Raw genomic sequence first — 11,644 nt, forward strand, 5'->3', positions numbered from 1 at the left:
TTCAATACCCCTAAATGTAGAAACATCTGCATTTAGATAAACATGACTGATTCCAGAAAACTAGGAAACAAAAGTGCCTAAAGCTGCAATAACCCTTTATTCTGAACATCTCTGGACTTAACTCACCTTACAGGCAAGTACTGAGAGAACTCTTTCATGGAGATTCATAATGGGATAGTTGGCACCCTTGTAGCGATTCACCACTGGATCTGTATGAAGCCCCACTACCAGAAAGTCTCCCTCCTGCCGTGCCTTCTCCAAGAAATCCAGGTGCCCAACGTGGAAAAGATCAAATGCCCCAGCTACATATACTATCTTGTCTCCTGGCTGTAGGACAAAAAAGTTTGGATATGAAGCCCCTCTCATCACTTACATGTTAGAAAAGACAACTAAATACCAAAATATCATCAAAGTAAAATCAAGACTTCCAAACCAGTAGGAAATCCAAAACTTGTAACAGGTGTTTGAAGGAAGATGTGGGAAGGATGAACATTAGATAAGAAATCATCTATAACTCCAAAAAGTAGAAAGTTATCCAATCCCATAAAGAAAATAATGTTAAATGAAATGATGGTGATGATAATTAAGAGGAGTATGATAATATAATTATAGAAGATTTATGAACTGACATTGATTTAATGGTATTGATGTCTTAAAAATGTTCAATGTCAATTTGTCTCCAAATATTTATCTACATATACAATCTTGTTTGCCTGGCCATCATTCTCTTTACTAGTGTATCCTTAAATGTTTTATCTTATTTTATGAAGCTTGTATTGGATCGACTCTACATGATAGTATGTCTCTTGGATGCAGAATACTAACAATCATTCAGTAAATAGTACTCTTGTCATATGAGTCAACATTTGAAACAGACCTTTGGTGTGAGCCCTGATGAAAACTGGATAATTTTCTGCGTGGTGGGAAGAAACTGTGTCACACCTGTCCAGGGAGAGCGAGCGCTGGCGTCAGTGCCCAGGCTGTCAGAGTGGCCTCTCTCCACCAGGTATTCTGCCTCCCCAACCTGAAGAACAGAAGCTTTAGTGACAGAGAAGGTCATATGTTATATTTCTGGGAGTGTGAAGGTGGCAAGAATGGTAAAACATGTAAGGACAAAATGGAACATGTAGGAGTGCTGACCTGCTGGTGCTGGCGGGTCATGAGCAGCATGCGGCCCACCAGGTCTGTGGTGCTCACACCCTCAGTCCTCTTGCATTCTCTGCCAAGCAAACAGTGCTGTAGTTTCCCATTTAGCCACAATTACACATCAAACTGTATGGCAGTAATTGAATGTGGATGCAATACAACACTGAAAATTTTCCCAGTAATTGGTTACTTGACTGGTGTCTGGATACAACAATGTCATATGGCACTAACCAGCAAAAAATGTTAAAACCACAAATATTGTTAAAAGATTAAAATAGAAAATGGCTACTAATTAGAATAACAAAATGATTATGCTAAAAATACTATCACATATATGAAAATAAAAATAAAAATAAGAAGCACAAAGGAACAACACATCAACACTCAGATTAATAAATTTTTAAATTATTATTCACTGTTACCTAAAGAGGAATCCTTGTGTCACGAGTTATATTCAGTCAACACTGTGGTCTCTTGGTACAACACCAAGATCCAATAGGAAAATGGCAAGGCAGTCACAGCAAAAATGTTTTGTAGAAATATTCAACTTGATTAAATAGTATGTATGTACTTAAGAACATGTGGTTAGTTCACACTAGAATGTATGTTTGCCACACACTATGGTGCTCATGTGCTGCAATGTACTTGTGCCTTGTATTATATGGTTTAAGTGATTCGCGTCAGAGTACAATTGAAATTTTTGTATGTAATAAATGTTGCTGTTGCTTTGATCACTACATCCTGACACTTAAAATTTTTGGGCAGCTTTTATTTGAATTATGAACTAGTTTTGAATGTGATGATAAAGATTTTTGTTTATTATCATTATGTAAAAGATAATTAAACTTGTTACTTTATATCATGTTCTAGTATTGCAATAAGATAAAAAATGAAGAGTACAAATAAAGATAGCATGCATAATCTTACATTGTAAAGTAATAATACTTTGCTTTTCCAGTAACTGTAATCAAAAACACTTGCCAAACATTCTGTAAGTTCAAGGTCATCAACAATGGATAACTTTCTTGAATCTACAATGACACATATTAAACATAGTCTTGTACAGTGTCTGGTTAAAATGTCCCATCCCATTCCACCTTCTCTCCAATTTCATGTGAATTATCCAGTGACTTACTTGTATCTCTTGGCAGCCTTGACAATGTGGTAGGTGTCTACTCCATCTGCTGTCATGGTGATATCATCTGCAAGCCACAAGGAAAACATGAAAATATGGCAATGATTTATCCCTAGCCCCTTCTTCATGGCACATTTCCATTACATTTTCAATTCTTCATGTTTTTATCTAATTACTGTTTTGCATGACACTCCAGTCAATGAACATATCAATTTCATGTTTCATAGTAACATCTTACCTCCATGAACACAAAAATTACAGTTGTATTGGTCAAGAGTCTCAATGGTGGTGACATAAGGTGCTCCCTCTATCACCTCATCTACCCACTTAATGGCTCTCACCATCTTGTATCTGCACAAGGAAGAGGAGATACATTCATGAAGTGTACTAAAGCAAATGCATGAAAATTTTCAATGCATACCATGGAATTTAGAAATCACATAATGCTTGATAACATATGATTTTAAAATTTTTGTTATTTAATAAAATTGATAATTTATTCTTAAAAATAAATAAATAAATAAAAAAAATAAAAAAAAATAAAATAAATAAATAAATAAAATAAATAAATAAATAAAAAAAAGGAATGAACTCATCATCACTGATACAGTTTACATGTTAAATACATTTTGGATTAATTTACAACTAAATGTTACCTTTAAGCCTCCATTAATGTAGAATATTAGTTATACATCTTATTTGTGAAATCATTAAACAACGTAGGTAATGAATTTCAAACCCTATGATAAGCGTGGCCATGGTCTGTGGGTTTCCTACCTTTCTTCCTGCGTGAAGACAGGTGGCCCTTTGTGCTTGGTGATCTCCTCATCTGTGTGCACCCCAACAATGAGGTAGTCCCCCATCGCCTTTGCCTGGCGCAGAGAGTTTGCATGACCGAAGTGGACCATGTCATAACTGTAAATATATTACAAACATAGAATTTATCTTTTCTATAATTCAGTCAATTGCTAATTTATTTTACCTGGTTAGGGATTTCCTTACTCAGTGATTACAATGAAGCAGTTAGAATAAGATGAGACTGGGATGAGTAGTCATGATGCCCATGATACCTGTTCAATTTTTTTTATGAATGGATGTCTAAGAGTGATGAAACCAAGGTTTGATGACCTTGAAATAAAACTTATGTACTTGACAATGCTAAACAAATAATGAATACAACATTATTCAGGTATGATACTATGCTTACCACGGGAAAAGGAAATTTACAAACTCTGATAGAGAAGTTCAAGTTCAATATGGATACTACAGATTGTGATGACCATGAAATACATGGCATTTGAGAGCAATTCAAGGACAGGCTAAATAAAGAATAGTGTAAAAATGGCAAGAACAACATAGGCATTGTTCATTATATGCAAAGGCAGACATTTAGTGGCTAGTTATGCAACAGAAACCTAGTATCTATGAGTCAGTCTTAGTTATCACTACACCACACATTTTCTTTCCTTCATACTCACCATGCCTAGAGTAAAAGATGTGCTTATCTAAAATATTGTAACTTAAACATGAATTACCCAAATAGCCAGTCAAAAGAAGGGCATTAATGGAAATATGTGTTATATGAGACATCTAGTCTCTCTCTCTCTCTCTTTGAACCAAATAACAAACTGCGTGGTAGGAAGAAGCACTTGAATGGCTTCTTCTCCATTTGCATCATAACTTCCTGCTTCCTCTTGCCAGCCTTAGCTTTCCGTGTCTCACAAACAGGATAAACCTACAAGGACAAGTGCACTCAACACATGTACACAAGGCAGTACACTTCCCTTCTAGGAGGTCAATAAACCTGTCAATAAATGTAACTATTGTACTGAAAAAAAAAAAAATAAAAATAAATAAATAAATAAATAAATAAAATAAATAAATAAACAAAAAATAAAATAAAATAAAATAAACAAATAAAATAAATAAATAAATAAATAAATAAAAATAAATAAATAAATAAATAATTATATCAGCGAAATTTTACCTAGACTTTTGGGGATCAATTGATGGACAGTGTCATGTCTATCATGTGTCCTATTACAGGTTCAATCCCTTGCCATTCCTGTATATATTTCAGGACTCATCACAGCTACCTTCAGACCAATATCTCTGTTCTAAATTTATTACATCGAACTGGTGCTAGTGTTAGTACTGTATAATGGTAGAAAAGTATAGTATAATGGTAGTATAATGTTCTGATGAGGAAAATAGTATATCTTTAAAATATATGAAAAATTAGGCACCAACACTCTTTTATGATGTACTAACACAAAAAAAAAGTGAGCTTAAGAGAAATGTTTTCATAATGATAAGGAATTTACCTCAAGGAAAAGCTGAATAAACCAGTAACACATATGGTTCACTGAACTCCATTTAGTCCACAAGGCATACTCTGCATTGATTAGCACACCATGCACATCATACAGTCTTCCTCAATGTAAATATTTCACACCTTTAATGAATGGCTCCATACATATTTCTCAGCTTCAAAATCTGGACACTGAATTATTCAAACTTAATGGTTCTTGCAAATCAATACATGTTCTGGTCCTGGCTAAAGAACATACACTTGTTTTTACTGAAACTTGAGAGTACCTAATACATTTATTTCAGCATACTGTGATGGAGGAGACAAGGCTGACATAGCATGAGATTTGGTGTTCATCTCATCTTGAATGGTAAAATATGATGCATCTTGAGGATTCTGAGACACTCAATGGGTTTAAAATAATTTTGTGGTGTTTATTGAAGCTAGCAAGATTATAATTGTTAATAGACATTAGCAATAGTTATCTTATCACTACAAACATGAAGTTTAACTGACATGTCTAAAAATTTGTCCAATTAAGTTCCATAATGATTCTGAGAACAGATCTCACACAAATACTAGTAAAAAATCATATAAGAAATGCCTTTATAAAAATTCAGTTCTGATGTTTGCAAGGTTATTGCTTCTGTAAAGACCTAACTAGCTACCCTATGGCCTCTTTATGTACTGTTAGAAGATTGATATGCTGATAACTACTGTGTTCTAACAGCATGAAATATCTAATGACACACACACACACACACACACACATATATATATATATATATATATATATATATATATATATATATATATATATATATATATATATATATATATATATATATATATATATATATATATATATATATATATATATGCATAGATGCACAACCATGCATATCTTCACTGTTCTACAAATGTTACAACAGGAAAGACAAACTAAAATAAAATGTATATAAATGAGCTTAAAGAAAAAAAAAATAGGAATGTGGGTTAATTACTACTGCCAGTCACTTTCACTCTCAAGACCAAACTAGCAGCTGGTCAAGTACAAAACCGTCCTCTAATTATATTTGTCATGAAACCAACTTCATTCTGCAAATTATCATACACTGAACTACAATGACTAAATATACATACAATGATATAAACAAATAAATAACAGGGTCAAGGTTAAACTAATGTACTGTCTTGCTTAAAATGGCCACTGTGTAGGAAAGTATCAGTAAGGAGGTCATCCTTTCCGTCCCCCGGCGTGGCGTGAGGTGCATGACAGGGGGGCCTTTGAGAGGGTCATCCCTTCCCCGCCACCACATTGATCCCTCACCCAGACACACCACTGCATTTCCCGCCCCATGCATTTACCAACCATATCACTCGTACACTGATGCAGAACCACCACTTTATTAAATATTGTGTACTTAAAAGTAAAATCATGTTAAGGGTAATAAAAGTGGGGGAAACGTGTTAATAATAGTGCATGCAGCCCGAAGCCGCCGCCACGTGAAGGCCTCGAGACTAAAGCCGTCGTCTGCAGTGGACTTGATAAAATGACTAGTTCCATGTTAAAAACCCCTAATTAAGGTATCAAAGGTGAAGCCGATGCATACGCCCCCTCAGCATCCTGGGCACACTAAATATAAATGTAGCTTTTGCTTAACGTTGCGAAGAAGGTCGTGTGTTCAAGGTAATTAAGTCGGGACAGCGGCAGGACTCACCAGCCGTCACACCAAACCCGCACTTGCTCCCCGTCATGTTGGTTGGTCTGGCTTCCCATGCTGGCACCTGTGGAGCACCTTGTACGATCACCGATGTAACCTGTTCACAGTGACACGACGCGCGGGCACAGCGGCTGCAGCTCCACCACCACACATCCAGCACCCTCACTACTACACACTCACATACACACACACACACTCAGACACACATACGTACACACGCGCCACCCGGCCACGCCCACTGCACCATACCACGAACTTAAGTAATCATTATATGTCTATTTAACCTGATAACTACTACTATTTCGCATTCAGAGAATAAGAAATGGTTTGATAAGGTACATAAAGCTGTATATGAGGACTGCAGACCCACATGTGGTGTCTTGAAACCTGCGCTGCGCATCTCGTACGATAGTGTCATAGGCCGCGGGAACTTTGACCACCTCACGCGTCTCTCTCTCTCTCTCTCTCTCTCTCTCTCTCTCTCTCTCTCTCTCTCTCTCTCTCTCTCTCTCTCTTCATGAAAATTTGGCTCCCGCAGCTCAAACGGCAATCGTATCAGAGAGCTTTGACCTCAGTAACATTGATAAGCACAATTCAAGGTAATGAGGCGTTATATCAGCTAAACTTTGCCGTGAAAAAAAATAGACAAATTATAATTAAAGGAAAAAAAATCGTATCACATAAAACTCATAACCTTGAGTACAGGATGCCAAGACATTTAACATGTAATTACTGCCTGTGAGATAAATACCGTTTTTATTCATAACGCAGGAAAAATTGTAGCTCAAGGGAAAGAGGTGTTGGTGTACTTGCATAGATGATCATATAAGAAATGAAACCTGGTATGGTTAATTATTTAGGGAAGCATGCGTATGTGATTTTCCCCTTCCTCATTCCCTCTGCTCTTTGCCTCACGTGTCAAAATAAGGTGGTGACGCAATCCTGATGATCACGTGGAGGCAGCTAACTTCTTTGAATGCATGCCCCCTGTTGTAGCGTCTAGGCAATATTGGACATTCCCATAATTCAAACACTGAAACATGGCCAACTTTGCTGTTGCTTCACGCTACGTTTGCAAGGCTAATAGAAAAAAAAATGAGTGTGTGTGTGTGTGTGTGTTCGAGATCAACTTGCTGAAGAACTCGTCATATTGATAATAATAATGAAGAAACATTCAATCTCCTTGATCCCCTTGAGAAATTAAGATAACAGAACGGTTAACAAGTTACATAAGGACATACACACAAGAACGCCTGCCGTTAACATTTAGGCGAAGAAAGTATTCATAAGGTTGATCGTTTCCTGAAGAGATAAAACACCGTTCTTGGCTGCCCTCCATCCTGTTGCCTGTCACACACAAACACACGCACACACACACACACATTCAGTCAGCCAAGTGCCCAACCACGTAACCTCCTCGCCATGACGCCAATTCAAGGCCGACTTAAGTTAACACACACGTTATATAATTGTCCATACGCAGCTACTTAGACGCCTCGCTAGTGTTACATCAGGTTTGCATAACTACTGGTTTAAGTAACTCGTCATTTCCATTACGACTCTTACTGCTTTATGTACTCTGCTATCGTGTGAGTGAAGTGACGCCATCGGACGGGATGTAGTGATTTTGAAAGTGTATAAGATTAGACCTCGTATTAATGGTATGGAATTTAAGGACGGAAGGTACATTTTGTGAACATTTTCGCAGGCAGATAATAGCGATAACATACATGTGATAAAAAGCATATGATAACAGAGTACACCTATCCTTGAAATGATGGCGAATAGAGTATGATTGCAAAGAAATTCCATATCATGGAGTATGTGTTTATGAAATTTGTCGCTGAGATGATAATGACAACATAAGATAAATAATTCATGATGCTTACAAAGGATATCTTTAGCCCTCTGACTGCCTTGGTTTCTCCTTAAGCTTGATAAAATGTTCTGCTGCATGTTTCGAGTAGTTTTTCAAAAGGCATCACTGATCAAAATAATTTTGTAACTGTTGTATGTATCTTGTAAAGTAACATCATCCGACGTTACACAAATGAGGTATCGTGTTATACATGGAAAAAATAATCAAAGTAAAAGTATTACGTCCTGCATAGATCATTACCTGATACTGGAGATAACAGTGTATACTCATACTGCACTACACGTCTTGAGTCACGGGTCGAGAAGGGAAAGACCGATAAAGGATCGACACCCCTTGATAAGCTCACGTAGAGGATCTGATAATTCTTGCCACTACACCCCCCTTTCTTTTGCTCCTGAATAATGTAAGAGAAAATGCTACCTGACCACCTGAGACCACCTGACTGCCCTTCACTGCTCCTCACTATACAAAGTAACATACTAATCTAGCGCTGCTTATCACTTGAGTAGCGGAAATCACTGGGTATAAAAATATTAAAAGAAACTACGTAGTGCTTAAGATATGCACACGTGTTAATCATACTTGTGAGTGTGTGTGTGTGTGTGTGTGTGTGTGTGTGTGTGTGTGTGTGTGTGTGTGTGTGTGTGTGTGTGTGTATGTGTATGCGTGTTGAGTTGGTAATAGGCTTCAGTGCCAGTGCTATATAATTATGTAACATTCTTTGGCTGATCCTGTGGTGTTATTTATTCACAGCAGGTCTCTCTCTCTCTCTCTCTCTCTCTCTCTCTCTCTCTCTCTCTCTCTCTCTCTCTCTCTCTCTCTCTCTCTCGTGTAATATATATTGAATCTCGATAACACACACACACACACACACACACACACACACACACACACACACACACACACACACACACACACACACACACACACACACACACAGTCCTCAAAATAGCACAAACCTCACAAATAGCAAAATTGTGTAACTTTTTTTCTTCCTTCCCTCCTTCTCTCTCTCTCTCTCTCTCTCTCTCTCTCTCTCTCTCTCTTTCTCTCTCTCTCATACCGGGATAGATCGACAGACAGAGGAGCAAATCAGGATGGCTTGGAAATGCCAGGCATGAAGTACTGGTCACACCTGCCAGGTGGCTAGGATGTAAAGCTACGCGCGTACCGTGTGACGTCACAGGTGGTTGGTGCCTTTGGTGACCGTCCCCCGTCACCAACCCTCCCCCTCTCTCCCTCACCACGCTCCACTGCACTTTGCCTCATTGTCTGACTTTATTATTATTATTTATTTATTTATTTTTTCATTAGTAGAGGTCGCCAAACGATTTGGTTTTGCTGATTAGATTTGCTAATAGACCTGACATCAGAGTTCTTAGTAGTGGCCGCTATCCTCATGACTCTCATGAGAGAGAGAGAGAGAGAGAGAGAGAGAGAGAGAGAGAGAGAGAGAGAGAGAGAGAGAGAGAGAGAGAGAGAGAGAGAGAGATGCAATTGGACATTGTGACACATATATCTATCAAGAAGGAATATTTTCATATCACGTGTGTCCAATGCGCGCTAACATCTCCCTTTCTGGTCATGTGGCCTCATTGCAAGCAATCAATCAATCAATCAATCAATCAATCAATCTGTCTGTCAATCAGTCAATCGATCTAACTTACGTCACAATCCCTACAGGGCGCACCAGACCCGTGAGGGCGGGGCTGCAGGGGTGCCAGGGATACGTGACGTGGCACAACTCCCTGTTTCTAAACAGGAAAATCAATAAAACTATTCATAAAACTCCTTTTGTCCATTACTGTTCTCCCTTTTGAGTTCTTGACAAGGCGCTACCTTGCTGACACTGACCTTGCGTGGCTGACAGCGGCGGTGGTGGCTTTGTGTGGGGGGAGTGTTTTGTGATGCACCTGACAAATGGGCTCACCTAGTAGTAGTAGTAGTAGTAGTAGTAGTAGTAGTAGTAGTAGTAGTAGTAGTAGAAGTAGCAGTAGTAGCAGAAGTAGGTATACTTTTATTTTTTTGCTTTATTTATTCATTAGGGTGTGACGTAAACAGTTTCGGGTCTTTTGGAGCACACACACACACACACTCTTGCCCCGCGGACTGGAAGACATCTTACGTCACCCCCATCCCCAAAACTTCCAGTCCACAGTCACTCAATGACCTCAGGCCAGTCTCTATCACCTCCATCTCTAGCCTTATTTGTGAAGATTTTGTGTATGACTGGGCCTACACCAAAATTTGTAATACCGTGGATATCAGACAATTTGGAAATATTAAAGCCACATCCACCTCCCATTACCTGACCAGCTTCCTTGAATTCATCCACAGCCACCTGGACAAGCGAAACACCTCTCTAGCTGTTGCTTTTGTGGACTTCAAAAAAGCCTTTGATCTTGTTGATCACACTGTTGTCATCAGCAAGGCAGTAAGTCTGGGTCTCCCTCCTAACCTGGTAGCGTGGCTAGCCGACTTCCTCATAGGGAGGCGTCAGGCCGTTCGCTTTCAGGGCTGTCTCTAATTTCCAACAGCTGACATGTGGGGTTCCCCAGGGGACCAAGATGTTGTCCTCTATGCTTCTTCCTCCTCATTAACGACGCCCTCACTGGCACCCCCCATCGCTGGAAGTATGTGGACGACTGCACCGTGGGCGTCCCAGTTTCCACCAAGAATCCGGACTACTCGCCACTGCAAGCAATTCTGGAGCGACTGCAGACGTGGACGGAAGAGAGCAGGATGACCATCAAACACAGCAAAACTGTGGTGATGCATTTCTGTACCTCCTCTGTACCAGTGCCCCCTCCCCAGCTCACAGTGGGCCCTCACCCCCTCCAGGTGGTCCGATGTGCCAAGCTTTTCGGAGTCACAGTAGACGACCAGCTGACCTGGAAGCAGCATGTCGCCAGCACCGTAAGATCAGCTATCTACAGGCTGTACATGCTGCGCAGACTCAGGTCGCTGGGGACGCCGACAGATGAGTTAAGGGTGGTGTACCTCACCTTCATCCTCCCCAAAGTCATGTACGCCTCCCCAGCGTGGTCCTCCTCCCTCACACACACTCAACAGCTACAGCTAGAGAGTGTGCAGAAAAGGGCGTGCAGGGTCATCCTTGGCCCTGCCTACACCACCTATGAAGAAGCCCTGACCACCCTGAGTCTGTCCATACTATCCACCAGGTACCGAGAGGCTCTGGAGAAGTTTGGAAGGGGACTACTGCATCATCCACGTCTCAGACACATGCTGCTGCCTGACGCCCCTCGCCCGGTCCGTGCCACCAGACACCACAACAAGATAACGCCCCTAAAGGCGCCGCGCACGGACCGGTACAGACTCAGCGCGATTCCCACCATGGTGCGAGCCATCAATCAATAGTCCCTTCTAGATTAGATTTGCCTTTAGGATTAATGTTAAGTATTTCCCCACCCCCTCTGTACATTTTTAGT

General features: G+C 39.7%; 1 protein-coding gene across 3 annotated transcripts in view; it reads right to left on the reverse strand.

The window, feature by feature from the left end:
- Window positions 1-6,534, reverse strand: part of LOC135110224 (ethanolamine-phosphate cytidylyltransferase-like) — a 12,934-nt gene extending 6,400 nt beyond the window's left edge. For all 3 annotated transcript variants that reach the window (XR_010273158.1, XM_064022306.1, XM_064022305.1), the window contains exons 1-7: window positions 6,314-6,534; window positions 3,059-3,196; window positions 2,520-2,632; window positions 2,282-2,348; window positions 1,141-1,219; window positions 878-1,024; window positions 127-327 (exon numbers count right to left, since the gene is read on the reverse strand). Coding sequence is in view for 2 of the 3 variants with exons in the window: in XM_064022306.1 (XP_063878376.1) it covers window positions 127-327; window positions 878-1,024; window positions 1,141-1,219; window positions 2,282-2,348; window positions 2,520-2,632; window positions 3,059-3,196; window positions 6,314-6,372 (804 nt within the window). In the remaining variant the exon portion in view is untranslated. The remainder of the gene's footprint in view (window positions 1-126; window positions 328-877; window positions 1,025-1,140; window positions 1,220-2,281; window positions 2,349-2,519; window positions 2,633-3,058; window positions 3,197-6,313) is intronic.
- Between the last annotated feature and the right edge of the window lie 5,110 nt (window positions 6,535-11,644).

The sequence above is a fragment of the Scylla paramamosain genome, chromosome 20 (genome assembly GCF_035594125.1).
Source record: "Scylla paramamosain isolate STU-SP2022 chromosome 20, ASM3559412v1, whole genome shotgun sequence".
In the NCBI taxonomy this organism is placed as follows: domain Eukaryota; kingdom Metazoa; phylum Arthropoda; class Malacostraca; order Decapoda; family Portunidae; genus Scylla; species Scylla paramamosain.